Here is a 27,251-nt window from a genome sequence, read left to right as displayed (position 1 = left end):
TCTTTTGTCCTACTTTGTGTCAGACTTGCTGTTGTGAGGATCAGAGTGCCCAGGAGACACCTCCGCTGGTTTAACAGGCTATGAAGAATGGGGCTCATTAATTGGCTGGCAGCTGCCCCCAAACAGGATGCTAAGGTGGGGCGGCCGGGAAAGGGAGGCAGAGGAGGCAGGCTCCATTCAGGAGCTCACCACTGGCTGTCAGACGGGGCCTCAAAGCCAATGGCACCACCTCCTGAAGGACCCCATCAGGTGAAGTCTGAACTGAGAGTGACAAGCCAGCCGCAGAAGCCTTGGTCTGGAGGAGCAGGCTCTGGGTCACCGTTATTTTTCACCTTAACCCTTGCATAGATATTATTTACTGGTCTGATTATTTTCAGATGCCTGGAATGTTCCTTTTTTGGTCATTCCTTTGTTCCTGTCGATTTTGTACATCAGTTCACTAGTGTATTTATTTTATAACTGATTTTTCCTTTTCAAGTCTCAGGAGGGTCCTCTCTACCTTTAGGTAAAGCCAAGCTGCTCAGCCTGGCACATGAGGCCCCTGTCCTCCGCCACCCCCCATCCAAACGTAGGCCACACTATTCCATATGCTGTTCCCCACTCACAATATTTATGTACATTTTCAAAGCGTTGCATGTGCTGTTCCCTCTGCCTGGAACAGCTTCTTATCTCAGCTTCTTCCCGTAGCTCAACTCTGGCCATCTCTGCAGACTCGGGCTCACAGGCCTTCCATGTGGGGTAGTCATCCCTGACATCCATCCACCGCTCGTGTTCCCTCCCTGTGCTCAGCCCTCACTTCACTCTTCCGTAATGATCTGTGTCCCCAGGAAACGTCCTCTGAATAAATAAAGAGCATCACCTCCAGCTTCCTCATGGCCTTTATTTATTAGAACAAAGGGATGAAATCAACCAGCACCTCCCCAATCAGGAGCCAGAAGATCACCTCTTACCTTTATGGTTTTGGTCTGGAGTCTGAGTCCATTTAAAGTGTTGATGGCTTTCTCTGCATCCTTTGGATCAATATAGTTAACGAATCCATACCCTAAACTCTGTCCTGTGGAAACATTTTTTAAAAAAGAGAGAGAGAGAGAAAGAGAGAGAGAGAGAGAGAGAGAGAGAGAGAGAGAGAGAGAGAAAGCTCAATATCTTTTTAGAGGTAACACTTCCCATTGCAGTGAATCCAAACCCTCCTAGTATATGGTTCCTGTTATACCAGGATTTACCCTCAGGTTGAGAAATTTCAAATTCTTTCATGTTTCATTCTGGTCAGTTTTTGAGCTCACGGAGCTGCCCAAGGTGGGAATGGGTACGCACTCCTGCACATCAACACCATATATATGCCAATGTCCTCTTAGTGGAGAAGAGGCAGGACAGGGTAGTGGATGGAGAACAAGTGTCATTTGTTAGAGAGAACTGAACTGGAGTCCCGGGAATTTCCCTGTAAGCGGTGTGACATCTCAGAGATGTGGGGGAGATAGGAGATTAAATGACTTGTCTCCAAAGTTTGTGGCACTTGCCACGAACAGGTTTGAGAGGGTTGATGAGATATTGTATATAAAATGTCTACCCAATACATTGCTAAGAACATAATAGCTGCTCAACAAAAGACAGCTCTGCTATGCTTAGTCTTGTAAAACTGGGGCAAGTGCTGGATGTAGGAGCCGTGTCTGCTGCCTCAGTCACGCCAGCCACACCCACACCCAGAGGAATGCAGCAGGAGCTGAGCAGCAAAGATTGGAGGAGACATTATAGTGAAGGAAGGGCCAGAATTTTAAGCAGTCGCTGCAAATAATTCATTGCCTCCATCATTCCCCCAGCCCAATAATCATAAAAGAGGGGTGGGTTCTATTGGAAAGGACTGAGGCGCTCCTAACGCAAAGGGGGTGTGTGCAGGCACATTCTTCAAAGAGAATTTAGCTCCTTTGGGTGGAGACGGCATCCACTTGTCTGCAAAGAGAGGTGGCAAGTGACAGGGCTCCCCCCCCTAAGTGAAATAAAAATAATGTGTTTGCGATCGTGCCACTGATTATAAATAGTCCATCGGCTCTGCCATGTGCCATCAGCCAGAAATATCATTAGGAAACTTTACATTTACTGACATACCGTTTAAGAAACACAGAGCTCAGGGTGGCTGCAAACCAGCTGAAACTTCCCAGGCAATGCTATTGATTTGTGGGCGGCTGCAGAGCCGAAGGGGAGGAAAATGACAGGACATCACACGTCAGGGAGGACTGATTACATAAAGCTCCCTTTGGAGTACAGCGGCCGGGGCGAGGAGACAATACAACAAAAAGCCTGCCATGTCCTGGTGACAGGAGCCCATTTCGGCAGCCAAAAAAATCTTTCCAACAGCTTCTGTTTTGCTGGTAAATGTCTGTGTTTGTGTCGGTTGTAGGAGGGAACCTGGGAAAACAAGTTGGGTTCTGGATCAGAAAGTGGGTGACTTTGTTATCCTTTATAGGATGGAAACAAAGAGGATCATAAGGAAACGCAAATGCATTTTTTTTGGTCCCCCAAATGACAATTCTTTCCATTAGCACATTCCTTTGTGTTTTGGAATAACAGAGTTAGAATAGGAGAAGACAGGGGAAGGGGCAAACTTTTCCAGATATGCCCTTCACCAGCCAGAATGAGTGACTGAAAAAGGAGGAGAGAATGCCAAGCAGCCTCCAGCCACTGGGACCCTTCTCTTCCCCTTTCACTGTGATCGTGGTGTGTGTCTGTCTGTGAGTGTGTACACAGAAGAGTAAGTGTGAGAGAGAGGTGTGTGTGAATTACAGGACCTTGCCACACATCCCACAAAATTTCCTGCAAATCAAAAAAGTAAAAGAGAATAATTTCATTGGTTTAAAAATATCATTTATCTTAAATTTGGCTTCACCTCAACAAGCCTAACTAAATTTACTTAATTAAATTCATTTTCATCATGCAAATTTCCATTTTCACCATGCAAATGTATTAGTCTTATTTATCTTGTATATAAGAGAAGCCTTAAAAATGACTGTATTAAAATATTTTTACAGTTATTTATGTTAAACGGTCATGCACCAAGTTGGGCTGCTTCAAAGGGCATTTCAAAAAGCAATACTCTCAATGATAAACCTCAAGTGTGAGATCTAGGAAATGAGTCAGACAGTCAGCCTGTCCCACTAAATACTTTGTGTAAAACTAAAATGAAAAAATATAGACAAAACACTCACCACTTAACTGCAAACATTGAACCTAAATCCAAATAGTTCATAATTCATCACAGTGATGGAATATATGTGGAGGAATTTATCATGCCTACCAGTGATGCATGTTCCCTGATACGCTATCTTTCTTTCTAATTATTCATATGTTTACAGAAATCTGAAATAAATAGTAGAGGGGCTATGATTGTTATACATTCCACATTTTATCTTTACTAGAGGCCCAATGTACGAAATTTGTGCAAGGGCCAAGCCCCTTGCAGCCCTGGCTGCCTTGGCCCATCGCAGCTCCGGCTGCCTCAGCCCTCCCAGCCCCGGCTTCGTCCGGAAGGTAGTTCGGCTGTCCGGTCTAATTAGCATGTTATGCTTTTATTATTATAGATTGTGGACCTTTGTTTCAGGAGGAAGAAACACTCTCAGGTCTTGGGAAGGTTCTGAAGATCAAGTGAAGGAGAGGACTCCTGAGTCATAGCTCTCCCCCTGCCTGTATCAGTCCCAAACCCACCATCACCTTAGTACTTGACTACAGTATTATCATTATGTGCTCTAGCTTTAGAGAGAGAGAGAGACTGTGCTTACTATCAAGAAAGAGGGTGTTCTAGGAAAAGTAAAAATCAGATGAATATCCTTTTAGAAAGCAAGAGGAAAAACGATTGGAGATACTCCTTGATATGAAATAATGAATTGCAAACTCTAAACAGAACACTGCATTGAACAAGAGGAGGGCAGAAGTGGAAAGCTTGCCTGTGAATTGAAAGCTATGAGATAAGCTGGCAGCCCAGTGAAACTACCTGTGGTTAACCTAGTTCCCAAACAGGCTGCTTCACGGGCCTCTTGCCATCACAGGAGTCCTGCTAAGTCTAATAAAAAGTGCTCTATGGAACTAAACACCCTCTTTACAACAGTCTATAGAGGACTAAATCCCTAGGTAGAAAATATAAAATCCAAAGACCCATTTCTTTCAAAATTCTTTTAGTAGTGGGGGAGAGTAAAACAAGGAAGAATTTTGTGTTTTGGTGGCCATATATTGGCGATAGGTTGTGGGTTTGCAGTTCTGTATTTAAATGTACATAGAAAAATATAGATGAGACACATGCACAAAAAATGCCAGCACTATATCCATGGGGACCAAGAGAGCCACCATGCTGGGAAGGCCCAAGGGACCCAGTCAGGAGCCTAGAGCTAAGTGTATGTGTAGGACCCAAACATAGATATGGTCAGTCCTTATATTATTCTTTCTCTCCCCCCCCCCCCGACCCCCCCCCCCCCCCCCCCCCGCCAAGTAAATGAGTCTTCTTTCTTTATTAGCTATGGCAAGATTTGACTATATAGGTATGGCGGCAGTATTTTCAGAACAGAAAATTAAACTTAATTTTTGTTCTCAATTAATGAATTAATTTTGATAGCAAGTTGAACAAATAAAAAATTAAATTACTGAAGTTAATGTTTGTTGAATTATCAATAAAGAAAAAATAAATCAATAAAGAGGTAAGATATTATGAAATAAAGACTGCCTCCAAAATTCAGAAACTATGGTGAGAACCTGGCTTTTTGAAGCCCAGGTAACCTATAGTCCTTACATGTAACCAGTCCTTGATAGTTCTGAACATGGGCAAAAGGGGGGGGGGGGGTCTCCAATGACCACCCATGAGGAGGACATGCATTCTTGGTAGTTTGGGGATAGCAACTTAAAATTAGAATGTAGTTTCCAAGGAAAACTTTCACACATAATGCCTACATTTTAAGATATTTCAGTTGGGTTTTGGATTAAACAGGTTTTTTTCTTACCAAGCTTTTCTTAAATCTGAACCTGAGTATTTCTGTTTTTGTAAATCGCACATGCACAACACAAACACATGCCGTGTCCCCCTAGTATGACGTGGTGAAATCTCTATTCTGCTATAATGATTTGTATACCTGACTTCTCCCCTTAGACGTCAACCACTTCTCTCCCCAAACACTAGCTCATAAAAGTTTGCATCTTTGAACATAGAGGGTACTCAACAAATACTGGCTAAGTGAAAGAATGGATAAACACATTTGTACTAATTCTTTAATTCTGGAAGCATATGACCAGATGTTTTTATGTTTGGGGGAGAAGAGGTAGAGGGTGGGTCCCTGGGGAAAGGAGAGAACACGACAATAAGCTAACATCAGGGATGATTGGAAAACACAACACAGACAAAAAATGTCCTAGGTGGCTTCTGCAGCATCGTTCAGGTGGACCATAAAACCCATCCCTGCCCACCTTCCACAGAGACTCTGGGTTTCCAACGTGCTCCCCCCTCTCCCCCCTTCTGTCGCATTCAATTCCCACAACAGCCTGTGGGAGACATAATCATCATTTTACAGATGTGGAAACTGAAGTGCAGGGAAAACACTGCTTTTCCCTACATTACAGAGCTGGGTCTTAGTCTAGATCAGGGGATGGGGAAATTGTTTTATACATAGGGTGAGATGGCAAATAGTTTAGCATTGGTGGGTCCTCCAGGCCCTGTTATGACAACTCTGCCACTGTAGCATGAAAGCAGCCACAGACGACATGTAAACAAATGAGTGTCTGTGTTCCAATAAAACTTTATTTAGAAAAACAGGCAGTGGGCTCAATTTGTCTTTTGGGCCATAGTTTGCCCCGGTCTAGAGCTTTTGACTCCAAATCTGGTATCCTTTTCGATAACCACAGTGACTCCATTTGAATTAAAATGTTATTGACAACTGTTTTGAGGCCCTGAAATACCTCTGAGGCTTTTCTGAATCACCCAAGAAAAAGCAGATTATCGCTGATAGTTTGCGTTAAGCATTTTTAATTTGTACTTAAACTCTAGGGAGTGTGACCACCATAGCTGATATAACCCCTCATTTTCCCAGTCATTCTGGACAGAAGTTGTTGTCCCTTGCCTTTGAGGTCATGGGGGTTATGACAGCAGGATTCCGAATGAGACATCCTCATGGCTGATGGCAGCAGCAGAGAAGTTGTCTGTCCCCTTGCAGGGCTGGCCAGAAGGAACCTCAGCATTTCTGCACTGCTAACCTGCACAGCTTGCTCTTTCTGTCTTCAAAAAGCGTCATTCTCCAGAAACCTCACAGTTACTTCTCTCATCTGCAAAGCCCCCGAGGGGGGCTGCCAGATGGGTAGCTGCTGTTGACGAAAACTTCTGAGTTGAGTAAGGAATTTTTGTGGATGTTAGAACCCCTAGCTCAGGCTGAAATTCTGTTCTCAAAGCACATGATAAAATCCCCAGTCACCTCAAGATCACCTGTGTAGCGGTAACCCACATGCTGGGTTAACCGAAGCCAACTCCACATCCCAGCACTCCCTCCTGCCAGTCCTGAGGGCTTTCCTGGCTGTCAGCTGCCTTGAAATCTACCTGAACTCACCCAAAAGAGGGCAGAGAGCTCTGTGGCTGTTACGGCATACATGTGTGTGCGGGCAGTGGGGTGGGGGCTCAAAACCATATTTTCTGTATAATGTTGGTTAAGTCATTTAAGCTTCATCAGCCTGTTCCCTTATCTGGAAAACAGGGATAATCCCTTATCCTCACAATCAAAGGATCGCTGTGAGGATTAACTATATTAGCATGTGGACGAAGAACTGCTACAATTTATTCAGTGCCTATTTTATGCCAGGCACTATGCTAAATGGCCTGGTAAGAGGACCTAATATAATCCTGTGTGAAATGGGTACACAAGGCCCATTGTGCAGATATGGGAAACGAGGCTAAGAAGTGTTAAGTAACCTGCCCAAAGTCAAACAGGAAGTAGGCTCCAGGGCTAGGATTTGCATGAACCCAGGTCTGTGTGATTTTGCAGCTCACGCTTTCTCTCTATGGGACCTGGCCTCTGTGCCAAGGCACAGCAGAGTGTCGGGCGTGAGGTAAGAACTCAAGGGGAGGCACAAACCCTGTGTTGGGATCTCCTTCCCTCCTTCACATTGACAGGGGCTGCTTTGAGATGCTGGTGCATCCATGGGTCTGCCCTATGCCATCCCTTTTCTGTGAGAGTTTACATCTGTTTGGCTGAGTCTTGACTTTTTTTTTCCTGCAAACTCAGTGTTTGTAAAGCCAACTAGTCAGAAGATTGATTTTCTGTTAGTAGTTCACACAGTTGCTGCTTAAAGTCTTACTGCTCTAAGTATGTCCCTACACCAGCATCACTGGCATCACCTGGGGACTTGTAAGAACTGCAGCTTCAGCCTATTGCTGTGTGACCCTGGCAAAGTTAAATGAACCTCCCTGCACCTACACATCTTACCCAGAGTCACAGGGAAGGGAAGCACTGATGGGAAAGCTCTCAGAATTTCTTAATATTTGCTATTTCTTTACATCCCAAATTTTGCATTTCTACTTTGCCCCTTTCTGTCGCAGTCATCTCATCTGTAAAATGGACTTAATATTATTTTTATGGAGTTATTAGAAGGATTAAAAGTGATAATGCAGGTAAAGTACCTGGTTTATAACAGATACTCAGTAGATGGTTCCTTTTCTTCCTTCTCCCAGCCCCTTACACTATTGCCCAAGAGGATGCTATCTCCTCAATGAGGTCCAGCCTCCTTGAAGGTGAAGAATGTTTTTGATGCTTTTCTTTTACCTTGGAGCACATATAACTGGCATCTCCTACATGGTAGATACTATGAGTGGGCCCCAAAATAACCAAGGGGATTTATTACGTTGAAGGGAAAGACAAATATAAGAAACCAGAGGCCTGATGCACAAAATTCGTGCAAGAGTAGGTCTTTGCGGCCCTGGCTGCCTCGGCCCTCATGGCCCTGTCTGACTCACAGCCCCACCCCCACCCCCCACCCAGTGGTCGTTCTGGAAGGTCATTCCAGAAGGTCGTTTTGGAAGGTCATTCTGCCGTCTAGTCTAATTAGCATATTAGCTCTTTATTATATAGGATAATTATAGTTCAGCAAAAACAATAAATATACCAGAGATTTTTCTTTTAAAGCTGTATATAGGAACAGAGAGGAGGTAGAGACTGATTTTAACCGAGCAGAGTAGGGAAGGCTTCCTGGAGGTGGGGGCTTTTAAGTTGGGCTTCGAAGAAAGATTAGAATTTTGATAAGGTTCCCTTATCAAAGGATGGGATTCCATTCCTGAGGCTGAATTCAAGCACTATATTAATTTATCCTGTAGACATTTATTGAGCATTTATTATGTGCCAGGCATATTCACTAGGAATATAGCAGAGAACAAAAAATACTTGGTTTTTGCCATCAGATTTGGCATGAGGGAGTAGGATAAGGAACACATAAAAAATTATACAGTTTGTCAGATGATGCTGAATTCTAGGGAGAAAAGGGAAAGGCAGTGTGTGTGTGTGTGTGTGGTGGGGGGGTGAAGTTACAATTTTTTAACACAGTGGTAAGGTAAGGCCTCACTACTAAGGTGACCTGAGAGCAGAGACCTGAGGGAAAGGAGGTAGCCAGTCTCCCCCATCTGAGGGAAGGGCATTCCAGACAGAGGGAATCTCATGAGCAATGGCCCTGAGGCAGGAGCATGCTTGGCATGTTGGAGCAATGGCACAAGTGAATGTGAGGGCCACTTATCATAGCACTTGTTAAATGACTGAAAAGAGGAAAGAACCATCCCTTGTTTCTTCAAGCTGATTCTACAGTGCTGCTGAGGAAGACGTGCAGCAGTCATTTTAGTGCCTCCCCTCGGCCTTACAGATCAGGTAAACACTCTCACTGACACACCTTTCCAAAATGATCTCTTAATGTGTCTCTGTTCCTCACTAGATAAGAGGAAGTAGAGGCCAAAATGGTATTTTATTCAACACTGTATGCCCATGGTCTGTGATATTTTTTGGACATCCAGTAAATGTCTGTTGGTTGAATGAATGAATATTGCCTATTTACACCCTCTTAATCAACCTCAATTACCCATATACCAAACAGAAAGGCACCAGGAAGAGTGGCAAAATCTTCCACCAGGGTATCACCTGTGTCTAGATCAGCCGTGGGCAAACTACGGCCCGCGAGCCCGTTTGAAATGAATAAAACTAAAAAAAAAAAAAGACCCTACCCTTTTATGTAATGATGTTTACTTTGAATTTATATTAGTTCACCCAAACACTCCATCCATGCTTTTGTTCCGGCCGTCCCGTCCAGTTTAAGAACCCATTGTGGCCCTCGAGTCAAAAAGTTTGCCCACCCCTGGTCTAGATGCTGGTAAGAGGTATGGAAGCAGATCCCATGAGACACATCTGAAAGACTCGTGGGCTGTAGAGTGAAGGACAGAAGACTCTCGAGGTGCTCAGGCCCCTTCCAATATTTAAAAGGCTGTCACAAAAAGGCAGGGGTAGATTACTCTGAGGGGGCCTCAGGGAGAAGGCAAGAATCACGCAATAGAAGAGGGAGTAGATTTTGCTTTGACAAAAGTAAGAACTTTTTAATAATGATTTTATGAGGGTGTGGGCTGCCATGTGAGGCTGCCCCATGACTAGAATTATGGCAAATGTGAAGGCAGACCTACATTTTATCAGGAGATGCTACAGCAGTTAGCAAGATGGGTCCATAAGATCCCTTCTAATGTTAAGATTCAAAGATTCTAAATTACATTTATTTAGACCAGTGATTCTCAACCTTCCTAATGCCACGACCCTTTAATACAGTTCCTCATGTTGTGGTGACCCCCAATTTCATTGTTACAAATTGAACATAATCAAAGCATAGTGATTAATTACAATAACAATATGTAATTATATATGTGTTTTCCGATGGTCTTAGGCGACCCCTGTGAAAGGGTCGTTCGACCCCCCCAAAGGGGTCGCGATCCACAGGTTGAGAACCGCTGATTTAGACCTTGTTGCTCACAACTTGTTTCAGTTTATTCTGATTTTTAATTGAGAAAATAAGAATAATAAAGGATATTTATTAAGTACCTACTATAGGCCAAGCACTTTACATACATCATTATTTAAATCTTTGCAACCTCTGAAGCAAGCCTTTCTACAGAAGGAGAAACTGAGTCCCAGAAAGGAGCAGTAACAAACCCAAAGTTATTTGGCTAGAGAATAATAGCCAGACGCATACCCCTTTCAGCTGTGCCCCGGTTTTCAGAATATGTGCTCATCTGTGTACTAAACACCTGCCCTGACAGAGCACAGTGTGCCTGAGATTTTGAGAAAGGCTCAATATATTCTAGAGAGGCTCAATATATTCTAGTACTATCTCTAAGTTCTCATTCTTGCCATTTAATTCCAATATATACCCAAAAGTATCCCATTCCTATCTTCTAATTTGGTGTGCAGACTATATCTGTTACATCACAGAATTGCAGTCTTGGAAAGGACTTTAGTATTCATCATTTTCAGGTCTCTTCTTCCACAGATTTGGAAAGCGAGGACCAAAGAAGAAGCAAGGAATTCATGGTCTAGTATGAATCAACAGTGATAGTCTTAAAGTACTGGTTAGGTGTTATGACAGTGAGAAAGAGAGAGGGTTTCTGGAGGATATACCTGAGCTGAGACTAATTTGAAAAGACTTTAGAAGATAACAGGCAAAAGACAGAGAAGAACACTCCAGGCGGAGGGGACAGCATGAGCATCCATCCCTTTAGGAAAGTGGACTGCCACTGAGTTTATAGCCATCACTGCCAGAGGCCAGGGGTTGTTGACATCATCCTGGACAGTCAATGCTGTTTCTAAGCAGAATCTGTGCTCAGTTGCATAGATGAGATCTCCCCATACCTCTGGCAGGGCCTCAGGAGTCATTAGACATCTGAAATTCTGAGTGTGTCTGCTCTCTGCCAACAACAAACACTATTAAAAAAGACAAGACCCAGCCTTATTTATTCTGAATTTCCAAAGTATTTAAAATTATATTGAGCCAGTACTTGGTTATTTCCAGAGGCTACATCCTGGCTTCCTAAGTAGATGTGATTTCCCAGAGGTTAAGAACTCATCATGTGGCATCAAGATGGCAACAAGCACAGCACTTGGCCCACAGTGGGCATTCAATACAAGCTCACCGAACCAAATGCATTTCTCAATGGGCCCTAAGTTCCTTAGGGCAGGAACAGGGGTCTTATTAATCTGATATGACCAATGTCTGGCACATAGTAGGCTTTCAATAAATTTATGTTGAATGGATGAATGAATTCAATAATCAAATGAACAGTATCAAGAATAGTTATCATTTTTTAGTGCTTACTGTGTGCCAGTTACCGTACTGAGTGCTTAATTTCTCTCCTCACTCCAACTTTATTGAGGTATAATTGACAGGATTGTGAGATATTTCAAGTATACATCATGATGACTCGATATCCATATACATTGTGAAAAGATTCCTACCATCTAGTTAATAGTACATATTTCTCTTTTTGTTGTTGTTATACCTGAGTGTTTATTTCCATCTTCTCATCGACTCCCCCAAACAATCCTACAGGTAAGCATTATCACTGCCATTTAAAATCAAGGACATGATGTCCAGAGGTCTCAGATCCCAAGACCATCTGGCTCCAAAGCCCACACAGGCTTTAATAGTGTCTTCTGATTTCAGAGACAATATTATCAAATTGTTCAAGTGACGTGAAACAATGCCTCTGTTAGGAGGGTGAGGCACGTGGAAATTCACAGAGTGTACACAGTGATTTCAGCAGTCCCCAAAGCAGGAAGGACCAGTCACAAAGCTACATTCTTTCAAAAAGAAAACCAACCAATTCTCAAAGGAGTGTTTTTTGTTTTTAACTTCTTTTGGTTTGTCCTATAAAATAAGTTATTACAAATGACAGTTCTTATACATTTCAATAACAAACCTCAATAAATGGAAAAAAAAAAAAACACGGAACTAATTTGAGCCCTACTTTTCTTATGTCTTTCCAAGAAAGAAAGGTGATTCTTTCTTGATAAATAAAAAGTAACTATCAAGTATTGCTTAAAAAGAAACAGAAAGAAGAATCTATTTTAGGTAATGTACCAGGGACAATAGAAGCTTTCCTGACAAGTATCTCCCCTTCAGCATTTAGCACACAAAAAGAAGTGTTCAGATGGATGACCCTGGGGGCAATGAAAGACTCTTAATCAAAACAACATGATATTAAATTATGTTCAGAAGATTTTACTGATAGGAAAGAATAGTCACACAATTAAAAATATTTTTGACAAGAGTTGAAACAAAAAGAAGGGGAATTCGGCAAACTCCCCGCTAGCCAGAGAAATGAACCAGCACTCTGACTTCTAGAGGTTGGCTTACTCTCACATGAAACAAAGATCTGGAAGTCAAATAGCCAAGACTCCACCCAGAATGGATATGAACCCACAGGTGATTCCTGAAAGGTAGCTGATGTTAGATGAGGGTTTAGTATCAAAGGAAGGAGAGGCAGAAAAAGTTGTCAGGTTAATGCTAATTACATACACTGTAAATTAGCCTTTGGGCAAAATGGGACTGTCTGTGGGTGAAATGTCTGTGGGTGAAAGGAATTGTTGAATCTAGGCGCTAAGACAAGGGCTTCCAAATCTCCCATCAGACACTATTCTTAAAAAGGGCAGGTGAAGGGGCTTGATATCATGTTGGGATTTAGGTTATAGGAGATAAGTTATGTGAGAGGGCTTGGCACAAGGTAGATGCTTCACAAATATTAACTGAATATAAATCTATGAAAACTGCCTTTATTCAAAGTAAAAGGAAATTCATGGCTCTCTATGAGGGAGGAGAAGTAAATAATATGTGTCTGTAGAGATAAGTCAGGATGTCAAATATGAGCTGGAGAAGGACTTTGTCTGAAAATCTCTGTCAGTGTGCCATTTCTGAACAAAGGGGTTGGGCTCTCTGGTCATGGACTTACACTAAAAGCTGTGTGAAACGCAGAGATGAATACCCCCGTCCCTGTTTTCAAGAACGTCATTGATAGTACCGTACCAGATGTGAAGCTCACATCCATGGTCTTGACAGCTCAGTTCAGTTCCAACAAATGTTTAAAAAGACAGAAATTCCCCAGATCCAGGGAAAGGAAGAGAAAAAAGAAGCAAAAGTATGTCTTCCCTTTTCATCACCATTCAGCTTGCAGGTAAAAAAGAAAAGAAAAATAATAATAAAGAAAGGAAAACCCAAGCACAAAATAACTCATGCAGAAATGAATCCATAGAGTAGGAATGGAGGAGGGAAGCCATTTTTTAATTTTTTTTTTTTTTTAAAGCGACGGGCTTCTCGGGGAATGTCTACACGAAGCAAGTGTGGTCAGCCTCGCTACATGGAGCCAAGTACCTGGGGAGGTAACAATGAAGGAGGTTCCAGGAATGCACGTGAGAATCACAAAATGTGAACACCTTCTAACGGGCCAGTTCTTTTGGACAATGGAAAATGAAACATCATCCTGATGATCAGGAAACAGAATGAACCCATAATTTAAGTCATGCTCAGTACATGCTCAGTACTCCATAATTTTCAATAAGAATGCCTATAGCATGTGACAGGGCTGTGCTGGTGGCAGAGAGGGGGGGTCTACATGGTACCCTTTTCTGTCCCTCTTGAGAGTCAGTAAGACTTTCTAAGGCCTCCATTTGCTCACTCACATGCAGAAGAGGATGCCACCTCTTCTTAACAAAAGGGACGAGGCCATCATGTAGGAACTGAACTGTCCCAAACTGCCTCCTTCCCTTCCACCCACAAACTTATCCCTAATGCAGCTCCACACTATCCTCCTGGTTTAGAATGTATAGTCCACAAAATGCTGGGAAAAAAAGCTTCCTTGGGTAATGAATGCTACGTGTTAGCTATTAAGGTTTATAATACACATTAACATAGACTCAGAGAAGGAGTGATAAAAAAACACCCCTTTTTAGGTTGGTTCACTTCAGTCTCCCAATCTCATTTGGTCACAGAATCCCTTTTAAAAACATATTATCTATTACACATCTTTGGGAAAGACTTTTAGATGGGATTCCCAAATAAACATTACTCTTTGAAACAGGACTGAATACGTCTCAAGATTAATTACCCTAAAGTGGGGGAGGGGTCTGGCCCCAACTCTGAGCTAGGGTTCCTGAGATACCAGAGGGGCCAGCAGGAAACAAGGAGACCAAGCCAGAGAATATGTCTAAGGTCTCTTTTCACTGTGATACTCCAAGATTCTGTTCTTCGGAAGACGTCACATAGACATGCTTCTGGGATAATATAGTCACAGGACAGAGATATATAGTGGAGAGGGTGTCAGACATCTGAGGACATATTTTCATGTCAGTATAAGTTGTGCAAGTTTGGTTCTAGCTCATCTGTGTTAGTAATCAGCATGCAGTGAGCTCAAGGAGTTTCACTAGAAGAATCAAAGACCCAAGGAAAAAACGAACAACACTGTGTGTGGCTGTATGGACCCCCAAGCAAGAGCACACACATTTAGGTCACACATACAGGCACACACATGCACATGAGCTATAGTTAACTAACTAGGCATATAGCAGTGGAAGGCAGTGCATAGTGTTGCAGATTAAAATAGAGGCTTTGGAGTCAAACAAACATGGATTCAACTTTGCTCTGCCACTTAGAAGCTGTGTGACCTTGAACAAGTTATTTAACCTTTCTGAGCCTGTATCCTCACCTGTAAATAAGGCTAATAGTAACTGATCCTTACAGAGCTGCTGTATGAATTACATTACTCCACGTCAAGTGCTGTTCTGAATGTTTTAAATATATTGATGCTAATAATAATCCTATCAATATCCTTATTTTCTAAATGAGAAAATGGAGGCACACAGAGAATAAGAATTTGCCTGTTACATAGCCAGTAAGTGGTGAAGCTGGGATGCAAATGCAGGCAGTCTAGCTCTTAATTACTAGGCTATCCTGCATACCGCAGTCCTGGATTAGAGTAGGTCCATGATATTCCCTTGGACAACACAGACACAAATACACAAACACCTACACCTTCTCTTCCTCTCTGGCTTTAAAAATGTGCTGTTTTTATCACTGGTTTACTATTACATGATGCAGTTCAAATGGAAAGTGTGCAGACACGAGTTTCCTAAACACAAGGATCTTATCTGGCTGCTCGAGGAACGCAGAACGAACCCATCCCTGAGAAACGTGGTTCATTCTGAACAATGACTCACAACCACTATCTTCACAAACAGCCTGCTAATTAAACTTTCTTATGAACTCTGCTAACTAATTTTTCCAATGCATGGAGGAAAAATCATTCATTATAGACCGGAATCCAAAATCTAATATTAACGGCACAAGTAGGATCTGTGGCATTATAATTTGATCAGCTTGAGCATTAATAACAGTTAGACACTGATGTCTGAGAGAGTTAATCAGCTTTTGCTGATTTGCGCATAGATAACTGAACAAAACATCTGGAAGGCAGGCTGTAAAGCAAAGCTAGCTTATCACAGGGTTGGGGGGGCGCGGGGTTAGTATTTGCTTTACCCTCATAAATCCCCTGCTTACAATGTCCTATCTTCTGGGTGACCACTGTAATATCCTGAATTGGTATAGCACTTAGCGACTTACCAACACATTAGCAGCTCATCTGATGTCACAACACAGTAAGGTGGAAGAAGCCTGTGTTATTATCCCCATATTATACACAACCATCTGAAGCACCGAATTGTTTGGTCCACTTAAAGTCCCACAGCTACGGCCAGAATGAAAAATTGGTGGATCCTTCCATTTTATCATGTTGTCACTCCTCAATGTGACCTGATTTTAAAAACAATCTCAGAGATCATCCTGACATTTTCAAATACTGAACCAAAGGCTTTCATTTACAATCTTCCAGAACCACTAAAGCGGCTGTTCGTTATCACTGCAGCTATTTCTGAGGCTTACTGGAATGCATCCTACACAGCCACACTCACGACTCGGGATGAAACAGCAAGAATGCGGGGGACACTCCAGGAATGTCTCTTGTCCCAATTGGCAGCAGCGTGTGGTCAGACAGACATGGGCACACAGGCAGCGTGGCCACTTGCCAGCTGTGTGACCTTGGGTCAGTCACTTGAAACTCCAGGGGCCTTAGTTTCCTTACCTCTTGGGATGAAATGAGATAAACAGATGGCATCTAGCAGTGCTTAATAAATGTGAGTTCTTATTCCACTTCCCTGCTTTCTCATATGCTGTCTCCTACTTCCTACTTGGAATCACATAATGGAGGACTGAATCAGGAAAAGAGATTCCATTTCCCTTTTCTTTCTTTATACATTTGTTGGCCCAGGGGTAGAACCCTTGGCGGGAGGGGAGTGAGAAGGCTAAAAAGGGCTAATTCCAAGGTAACCCTGATATTTTGGGGGGCTAGCAAGCTGAATCCATGCCAGCAAGCTCAGTGTACATTCTTGATAATCTATAATTAAGTCACTACCTCCTTCCCAGATACTGGTCTTGCAGAACCTGTTACAGTGGCCATAAAACTGTGCTGGGAGCCGGTCCATCCTTGCTGTTTCAAGGGACCTGGCATATATGGCATACTGTTCTTAATATGTTTGCTCACCTTCTTGGTGCTATGTGTTTTAACCAAGGTCACCTCTCCGAGAAAGGTTGTTTCCCCAGGTAGGGATTTTTCCCTGAAGTTAGGGAGGGGATAAAACCCCTTAACTAAGTGCCAGGCGGGTAGTTAATCACTTTAACTACAAACAATCACACTTAAGCTACATAATCTTTACTCCCTGGAATGGAGATAAGAAACGCCCTAACCTTTGGAATAGAGATTGATAGGATTGGAATCAACTGGTATAAATACAGATGTAACAGGACAACAGGAGACACAGAACCTAGAGAGAGACAGAACCTAGAGACAGGACTTGGCTGGAGATCCTACAGAGAACCTAGAGACAAGACTTGGCTGGAGATCCTACACAGAACCTAGAAACAGAATCTATTGAGAGAACCTGGCTGAAGAACCTAGAGAGAGAACCTACACACAGAACCTAGAGACAGAACCTAGTGAGAGAACATGGCAAAAGATCCTGGACAGAACCTGGCTACAGAACTTGGCAGGAGAACCTGGAGAAGCTGGATGGAGAACCTAGCGAGAGAACATGGCACCAGAACTTGGCTACAGAACCTCTGGTGGGAGAACCTTGCTATGCTGATCAACTGACGTAGCCTCCATGTCATTCCTTCTTCGCCGACTCCGTCCACACCTTTGGGGACCCCTGAACCTGCTGGGGTTGGACCCCAGCAAAACTGTGAACAGTGCACTGCCCCAGAGGGAGGGTTATTAACACTGGCACCAGGCCAAACCATCAGATATGGCCTGGAGTCCCCCAACACCTGGGGACCTTCTTGCAAGGCCCACAAAAAGGACTGGAAGCATAATCCATATTTGTGGGACAAAGACCACAGGGAGATATAAAGAGAAGCCCCTTGCATGTTACTTAACTCAGATTTGGAAAGTTATTCCCTGAGTCCACCGGCATAAATAAAAAGTTTGTCCCTCCTTTTCTTTTAAGGCGTTGCTTGGTTTTCTTTGGTCTTCTGCAACAAGGAAGGAGTTATGAGACAGAAGGGGGCTCTTATAGGTTGCTTTAATTTACAAGTGCCCTCACAAGTACCACCCTGAGAAGGTAAGGTAAGGATTTATCTTCTTACTGAATATTGAGAGAATGGAAGTCCAAGGGGATAAAGTGACTTAGGCAAAACCACCTGTTAAGTGTGTATCTGAGTGAAGGCTGGGGGATGGGCAGGACTTCATTAAAGTCCGTCTCACTTCCGGTTGGTTCATTGCACTGTGTCTGGTATTTCTGACAAGGAAGCGTTTGGATGGTATGTGTGTTTCGGGGTGAGGAGCATACTGGGAAGAGAAGAAATGGCTGAGGACGAGTTCCAGTTTCCAAGGTCAGGACTAGGAAGTAAGGGGGACATCCAATTTTCCTGTGTGTTGTCAGGCTCAGGGTCCTGGGCGGTGGGGAACCTTCCAGAACTCACTGTAGGAACCTTCACCAGGAAGATGGAGGCAGAGGACTGAAGTTTCAGTGTGCCCAACCTCGGGGTTTGAGACTGAAGAGTCTAGGAGCCAGGAACACCTCAGCTCAAGGCGGCAGGTGAGAAAGCCCCTTCAAGACACCTCCTCTGGCCCCTGCTGACACACGTGTCCATGAAACAGGAACTCCGCCAAGGCAGCTTCTCTGTGCCTGCTCTGGCCACGAAAAACAAGTCAATCAAACCAACAGGAGTTCAAGCAAGAAAATGAGCAAAGGAAAACACCATGTATGTGATCTCAGGCTTCACATCTCATCTGCATTACAGCTGGCGACTCTCTCCACAGTCGTGCGTGTGGTGGGAACAGGGGTGGGGCTGGGATCCTGGTTACCGCGTGAGAATGGGCTCAAGTCGTCAGCATCCAGTTTTCCTTAATATAAAGAACACTCAGGCTAGGTGGTCTGTTACTTCTCAGAGAAGTTACCTCGCCACATTTAATTTACAAATTTTCCTTCTCGGTCTCCTCTTACCATTCTACACCCATTTCCTAGTTCTGCCTTGCTTTGAAAAAAAAAATCTATGGGTATTTTAGTTTTAGGTCTTTTCCATATTATCTTATAAGCCATTGCAAATCCACTTTGGATAAAATGGCATATAAAAAAGTAAGAAGGCAGAAAAAGAGGGCAGGACAGAAAAGAAGCAAAGCAAAGAACAAAAAGAAGGACAAGGAAAATAAGAAGCCAAGTGCTCTTGACTCAAGTCTTCTTTGGGCTACACTGGCCTCATTTTTAAAGTGAGTACAGATATTGCCTCTATTGGCTATTGCAACAGGGTCAACGGAAGTACTAAATCTAAAAGCCTTTGAAAATAAACAGGAAGGAAAAATACCAGGGGTTATTGAGTATACATTTTATGCTCAGACCACCAATAAGATGATTTAATTTGATTCACAATGTTTGTGAGGAGAAGTTTCTTAGCAGCCATAGAAATTAGAGTAATTAACCTAACTGGCTGTGTCCACTTAATGTGGATGGGGCCTCGCATCTCACCAGATATCCAACTACAAAACAAGGGCCAAGCAGAAAACCAAACTTTTAAGTCAGCGAGAAACTGAAGTAGGTGGAAAGTCACTGAGAGAACATGTATCTGACCTCAGTGAGATAGACAATGATTCTCAACTCACAGATGCCATGGGAAGTCTGAATACTGCCCAGCTCCTTCTGTGTTAGGTCAGGTTATTTACTTAGCAACTTTATTTATTCTGTGTTAGGTCAGCATATCAGGAGACTTGGGTTCAAATCTCTGCCCCACGACTTATTAGCTGTGACCTTAGATAAACTCCCTGAGTTTCAGTTATTTCAACATAAAGAGAGTACTTACCTACAGAGTAGTCCTTACTGTTCTATTCACTATCCCTTGCAGATGTCTCTGAAGCTTGGCTCAGCTACTTCCTCTACATGGACCTGTCTCCTACAATCTACTCTTTACCAAGTTCAAGGCTCACTCCTATCTGACACTTGTTCCAAGAACCCCAGCCCACGGCCATCTTTTTCTCCTTTGAACACGTATAGCTGATGTCTTCATCTCCATTCAGCAGAGGCAGAGTGGTAAGGTAACAGAAAGACCATGGCTTTGCAGTCAGACAGATCTAGCCCCACTGTTCAGCTAACTGATTCTAAGTCTTGCCTTCCTTATCTGTAAAATTGAGATGATACTACTGATCATCCATAACTGATATAAAGCTTCAGTGAGGTAACATATATAGCTGACACGTAGTAGGCATCCCATCAAACCTCCAACTTCGCTGTATTGTTAGAGCACTTTTGTGTTATCTTTCCAATGAAATATAAGAGCCAGGGTCAGGAAGGGTGAGTTTGGGCCAAGGTGAAAAACAAAACAAAAATGCCCATAAAACAGCAAAGTGGATGTGTAAGTGATATGCATTATGAGCAGGCTCCTTGCCCCATCCAGACCTGCCGGCTGCTGGAAGGCCCGTAATTTGTCCTGGCTTCCCTGACTCATAGCCTCTTTAGCAGCAACATGTGGGCACAAACTATGTTTTAACCCAGCCGTGGGCAAACTATGGCCCACGGGCCGGATCCGGCCCATTTGAAATGAATAAAACTAAAAAAAAAAAAAAAAAAAGACCGTACCCTTTTATGTAATGATGTTTACTTTGAATTTATATTAGTTCACACAAACACTCCATCCATGCTTTTGTTCCAGCCCTCCGGTCCAGTTTAAGAACCCATTGTGGCCCTCGAGTCAAAAAGTTTGCCCACCCCTGTCTAAACCTCTTGGCTTCCTTACAGACCCAGATACAGAATTTCAGAGAAGAGAAGGAAATAACGTTTGTCTGGTCTGAGAAGAACAGACACAAAATAAATACTGTTGGCTGATTGAAAATATTCTGCAAAGGTAAAAGCCTTAAACAAATGTATGGTCTTGATCTGAATTTTATCTTCTCTCCAAACTAGAAAAATCTTCTTCTATCAAAGCTCCATTTGGGGACTGTAAACGAAAAGGCAACTTAAAGATCTTTAGTTCTTGTAAGGAATAGAGACATACAGAGCTCATCAGCTAAAAGCACTAAGAGAGATGTGGAATGGGGGCGGGGGGAGCAGATTGAAAAAGGAAATCACCACTACCACACCTCCCAGAAGACAAAAGAAATGTGAATTTCCCATTAACACAGTTCAGAAAGGCTTTCTTCCTACCCTGCAGCTGATGAATTACATTTTTGGATAATGTGTGGAAATTTCAGTTTGACATTACCTTCCTGCTTAGTTCCTAGTCTCAATCAACCAGGTCATTTTACAGAGAAGAGGGGAGCGAGCAAGTGAGCATGTGTGGGAGTGTGTGTGTATGTGTTGGGGGAAGGAAGGGAGGCTGGTGAACAGGGAATTGGGCTTACGAACCAAACCGTCAGCTAAAGTACAGAAATAGAAAAGCCTTAAAATACCCAGGCCTGATTCACATCCTAGGTAAAAATCCTTTGAGACATCTCTCCTGGTTATCTGAGTTTGGAAGCAGGGCAGAATCGTCTGGTTTGAAAGGGAGGATGAAGAGGACTATAGCCAGGGGGCAAAAGGAAACCATACCTGACTATTGCCATCCTTGGGGGTGGGGTGGGGGAATTGTGTCAACAGAAGCAGAATGTATCTGTATAAACTCTAAACTTCATAGCTTTACTCAATTTCCAACCTGTCCTAATTAGAAAGGATTGGTCGTCTATGATTGCCTTTGATGGGTGTGTAAGAGACACAATGATTATGGTTTGCTGTTTGCACTTAACCTTCTGACATTTTCCAAATTCCCCTAAAAAGGCAGACTTCTGTTCCTCCATTTTGTAACCCCATTCGGCCACCAAATCCTCTCCACACTTAAAAATTTTCCATTCACCCTCAACAATATATCTCCCCAAGTCAACAAATTGAAATTATTTTACTCTTCTTTGTGAAATACATATAAGACGACTGGAGAGAGGTGATAGATAAAATGACAAATGCAAATATGCCTGATTTTCCTCTGAATTTGGGAGACACATTGCACTGTACCAAGCATATCTGTAAAATCAGCAGCAAAATGTACTGATAAATGCTACTATTTCCTCTAGCCTTCCTATCACTAATGAATATCCCTCTGATGTGCATGAGTCTGTTTCTGTTTTGTTTTGTTCTGTTCATTTGCTTTGCTTTTTATATTCCACATGTAAGTGAAATCATGCGGTGTTTGTCTTTCTTTGTGTGACTTATTTCACTTAGCATAATATTCTCCAAGTCGATCTAAGCTGTCTCAAATGGTAAGATTTCATTCTCTTTATGGCTGAGTAATATTCCATTGTATATATGTACCACAGCTTTTTTATCCATTAATCTATCAGTGGAGTCTTAAATGAAGATAGGTTCTTTCCATATCTCGGCTATTGTAAATAATGCTGGAATGAACATAGGGGTGGCATGTATTTTTTCTGAATTAGTTTTTTTCATTTTCTTCATATATATACCCAGAAGTGGAAGGGTCATATGGTAGTTCCATTTTTAATTTTTTGAGGAGACTCCATTCTATTTTCCATAGTGGCTGTACCGATCTGCATCCTAGCAAAGTGCACAGGGGTTCCCCTTCTCCACATCCTCACCAACACTTATTATTTGTTGTCTTTTTTTATAATGTCCATTCTGACAGGTGTGAGGTGGTATCTCATTGTGGTTTTGATTTGCATTTCCCTAATGATCAGTGATGTTGAACATCTTTTCATGTGTCTGTTGGCCATCTATCTATATGTCTTCTTTGGAAAAATTATCTATTTGAGGTCCCCTGCCCATTTTGCAAATTGGTTTTAAAAAAATATTGAGTTGTATGAATTCCTCATATATTTTAGATATCAACTCCTTATTGAATATATTGTTTGCACCAATATAATTATTTAAATGAGCTACTCTTTTTAAAGCATTTAATACAGTGCGCTCAGATACCCATAAGGCACACAAAAACATCCAAAAGCTGCTGTTGTCATTTTTCTTTTTCTTTGCTATGTGCTGTAAGAAATTATGCCAATAAACTCACCTTAGCGCTGAATGAACATTTCAGGAGTGAATTCAAAGCACTTATGTATTTCAGGATTTTTCAGAGCCTTTTATTGTTTATAACGTTATCTCAGAAGTAAAACTCAATCAAATTCCCATAATGTCCCTATTTAACAGTGAATGAGGTAACATAAAGTGATCCACAACCCTCACTCTCCTGTCCCTCTTCAGCCCGAGAGACTGTATTCCATGTGCCTCTTGGCCTCATTGCTCTAACGGACCTCCCCTCCGCCCACATGCTGTTGTCCATGTCCCACATCTCATCTACTGAGAAGGACACACGGAATTATTAGCACTTTCCAAAAAAGAACGGAAGTTACTCAGTGTCACCGACTCAAAACTGACTTGGTTCCTTTAATTAGAGATGTGATTCCCGATACAAAGGCAGTGACTATGTATTCACCTGGCTGTCCACAGCAGTGAAGTGTCTTTTTGGGGGGCCTTATTCTGCCTTTTCCACTGAGTGAGAACATTAACAAAGCCAAAGATGTGTTATAAAGGAAGAAATGAGGAGATGGATTAGAGGTGGGGTTTAGGAAATGTTATCTTTGCTGGTTGGGCTGCAACTTCGGACCAACTTAATTTGGGGGTATGCTTAACTTCACCTGGCGATGCTGCTTCCTGTTAGACTGCTGCTTCCAAAGACACGTCCTGCTTCACTTCCTTTGTCCAAATCACAGGAGAATAAAACGGCTGCTGTTCTTAGGCTGGAGTTTTAGCTCAATTCCTTTGCTTTCCCCCCCCTCTACCTAAATCTGAATCATATCTTTCGAAGCTTCTCCAATAGCTCCAGCTAACATAGACCTCACCTTTTCTCAACCATCCACAGCCCTGATAGTCTGCTTCATATTTCAGCCACTACATATATTCAGTTTTGTAATCAATAACGTTCAGTTTCATCCACCCTGTCCTCAGAACTCCCTTCAGAACTCTCACTTGCCTGAAATGGATAGAAAACTACTCTTAAAAACTATACTTCATGGGTACAAGAAGAGTGACATTAAGTAAAAAAAGGATTCTTTTTTATCTCTGTGATGCAAATAAATACAAACTCTGATGGGCAGATCAAAACCGTTTGTTATTGTACACTAATTTATATCTGGAGATTTTTCTGTTACTTTTTTCTCCTTTCTCCCTTGGTTTTGGAGAGGGGTGATAACAAGATAGACAATTATCAAAATGCAATTCAGCATTCCAGCTCTGCTGGCTTTGGGACACACTCTGAGCCACCTAACTCTATCCTGGCTAAGCCATACGTTTCCTCCCCTAAAACACTGATCGTCTAGGAACCTGGATTCAGTAACGCAATCTTAAAGCTTGAAGAAACAAAGAGACAACCAAATAAAAAATAAGAAACAAATTCAATTCTCTCCAGTCCAGGGGAATAGTATAATTCCACCGAGGGTTTTAGTGTTCTTCGCCTGAGTTTCTAGGTTGCACTAGTCCTTGCTGACCACAGTCCACCTCCCTTTCTCTCCAGCAGCAGAGGCTGCAGGTGGATGAAGGGGAAAAAGAAAGGACACAGCTTCCAGGGTTATCACATGTCCATGGCTGCACACAAAAGCAACTTGGGACATACGTTTTCTCTCCCCGGTATCTAGATTATCTTGATAAGTGTCCTTTCCCAATTGGAAAAAGAAGAAAATCTAGTATCTCTAAGAAGATAAATAACAGAGATGTCCAAAAGCACTGTAAGGAAATCTTAAACCTGGCACTTTCAGTAAATTTGGCTTTACTCTGAAGGCTGACGTGTGTTCTCAGAGGAAGATAAATATTATTATCTTTGCCTCCCGTTATACACAAGAGTCTTACTTTAAAAAAATAGTACTTAAAGCCACAGTGCATACTAGGTAGACTCTCCAGAGGGTGGCCAGCAACCACTACGGAGAGGAACCCAATACTTCATCGGGTTATGGGATGAGCATTAGCCAGAGATCGTCACTGAGCATAGGCAGGGGCACCCTGCACATGCTTCCAGATAAGATCTTGCTTTTGGAAACTGGGGGATGACTCCCAGCTCCACCATCTGCTAATAACTAGGATGCCTGGTTCCATTACTTACCCCTCACTAAGGTTCAGTATCCTCATCTAAGGAAATGGAGGTTGTTCTCAGTGTTACATGAAATAAGGTATGTCCAGGGCTTAGTAAGTACCTGGACTAGAGTAAGTACCTGATGAATGAAAGCAATTATGTCCTCAGTACCACAACACTTAAGTCCATGCCCAGACTTCCCTTCTGTGTTCTCCAATGGAAAAAAAACATTGACAACCACAGCAAGGAGTGAATCCAGCCTTCTCTCTCTCTCTCCCCACTCTCAATATCTATTCTTTCTTTCTATCTATCTATCTATCTATCTATCTATCTATCTATCTATCATCTATCATCTACCTATCTTAGAACCTTCTAAGGGGGAATATATTATAGTCTCTTAGAGAGTGGTTTGGGCTTGAAACACTTAATCTTGAATTCTTACCTCTTTGCCACCTCCCATCCCCCAATCCTCTCACTGGATATTTAGAACTCCTTATAAACTTCACAGGATCGAGATGCATTGAGATCTGTAGGAGGTGTTGAAGGAAAAGGGGGACTGGGATGTTAAAAATCAGGGCAACAAAAATACCTATGATGTCATTTATCCTGACTTCTGAACCAACAGCAGCAGCCTTTTTACTCACCTGCTATGGTCCCTCACCTCTCCCAGCCTGTGTTGTCACTCACCCCCAAATGTAGGCTCAGAGGGTCTTCTATTAGAGCGAGTCCCACTCCTTCTCCATCTCTCCACAGCCCCATCTCTCCCGCCTCCTCTGACTTTGAGCATAGCCAATTAAACCTGAACAACGGGTGGATGGAGGAAATATGCTGCATCTATGGAATGGTACAGCAGGGACCAATTTCACTGTTAATTTAAAATGCTAGAATTAATTAGGTAGTGTAAATGAAGAATTTAATAAGCACTCTTTACAACCACAAGTTCTACTTTTATTAAACACTGCTACCAAATGAGGGCAAATATCTCCAGTCTCTCTATGTCTCCTTGCCTCATTCCCATAAGTTCTCTGCAAATAAAATTATCTTTTTTGGGCCTGCATTAAAAAAATGCATAATGATAAATTTATGCCTGAATTGTAATTCTTCTTTCAACCCATAAGCTTCTTCCTTAAGCTCAGATGCTATTGTATGTCTCTGCTTGTGCTGGGGAGGGTGCTAAACAAACCAAAGTTGACAATTTTGGTTTTGTATACCAAATTAAAGGCTGTCTTGGAAGCTGTCACTCCTATTCAAATACACTCGGTGAACTACCAAATTAGCATTCCTTCAGTAAAGGAATCTGCTTGTTTAAATGTGCGTCTTTAGAAAACAAGGAAAAACACCATGAATCAGTACTTCACAAAAACCTCACTACAGTCTAAGGGAACTCTTTTGAAAGGTGATTAATAATATTCACTAATACAGCTGGCAGAGTCCCTATTTAGAAGGCAGAGCTACACCAAAAATACATTTTCTATATAAGAGTGGGAGGAAGAATCATATGGTTAACTGGTTTGAATTTGGTTTGAATTATCATCCTATTATATAAAAATTATTCTGGAATCTACACATTGGCTTTCAGAGAGCACAGGCAATTCTGTTAAAGAATGGATGATCCAGTGCTCTGGGGCAAGATCATCAAAGCCCTGGCCCTATTTGGAGATCATGATAAAATCTCTCTGTTCTAGCCACTCCCTTGAAACATACTAACTGTATCTGTAATAAGAACATCTCCCCTTACTGAGAGATTGCTCCGCAATACATGGTGCTAGGTAGCATACATCCCTTCTCTCATTTAATCCTCACAATAAACCTGTTGAGGTAACTATTCTTTCCCAATTTTACAGGTGAGAAAATTATGTTTGAAGGGTTATGTGACACATTTTTGACAGTTATTTTAGTTCTGTGGTTTTGAAAAGTATTTAATTTATTTGGGGGACAGATTTACACGGAATTAGAAAATTAAAGAGTATATATCCTATATAATAAAAGGCTAATATGCAAACCAACTGAACAGGGGAATGACCAGTCACTATGATGCACACTGACCACCAGGGGGCAGATGCTCAATGCATGAGCTGCCCCCTGGTAGTCAGTGTGCTCCCACAGGGGGAGTGCCACTCAGCCAAAAGCCAGGCTCACAGCTGGCGAGAGCAGCGGTGGTGGCAGGAGCCTCTCCTGCTTCCACAGCCATGCTAAGGATGTCTGACTGATGGCTTAGGCCTGTTCCCCTGGGGAGCAGGCCTAAGCCATCAGTCAGACATCCCCTGAGGGCTCCTGGACTGTGAGAGGGCGGGTTGAGGGACCCCCGCCCCCCAAGTGCACGAATTTTGTGCACCGGGCCTCTAATATATATATCTACATGCACACATATACATTGGGTTCTCTGATTTAAGATCAAGATGATGTAGCTTCCTATTATAATGAGAGCGTTTCCTTTTTCTTATATAGGCTAGTTGCTCATCACTTAAACTATCCAGAGAAAGAGAAATAAGTCAACACTCAAAAAAGACTAACGCTTAAAGGTGAGTGTGAATGATTTTAGGAGTGGAGTACCAGAGAACAGCTACCTCACTGCTGTCATGTAG

General features: G+C 42.4%; 1 protein-coding gene across 7 annotated transcripts in view; it reads right to left on the bottom strand.

Annotated features, from left to right (window-relative positions):
* The window catches only part of ELAVL4 (ELAV like RNA binding protein 4), a 146,860-nt gene that overhangs the window by 24,148 nt on the left and 95,461 nt on the right, over positions 1-27,251 (bottom strand). For all 7 annotated transcript variants that reach the window (XM_070405087.1, XM_070405083.1, XM_070405089.1 and 4 more), the window contains exon 3: positions 951-1,054. In XM_070405087.1, the coding sequence (XP_070261188.1) occupies positions 951-1,054 (104 nt within the window). The remainder of the gene's footprint in view (positions 1-950; positions 1,055-27,251) is intronic.

Source organism: Myotis yumanensis, unplaced genomic scaffold (assembly GCF_028538775.1).
Source record: "Myotis yumanensis isolate MYYU_CA2020_CCGP unplaced genomic scaffold, mMyoYum1.0.hap1 SCAF_2, whole genome shotgun sequence".
NCBI classification, from domain to species: Eukaryota; Metazoa; Chordata; class Mammalia; order Chiroptera; family Vespertilionidae; genus Myotis; species Myotis yumanensis.
This window is presented reverse-complemented; position numbering and strand designations above follow the sequence as displayed.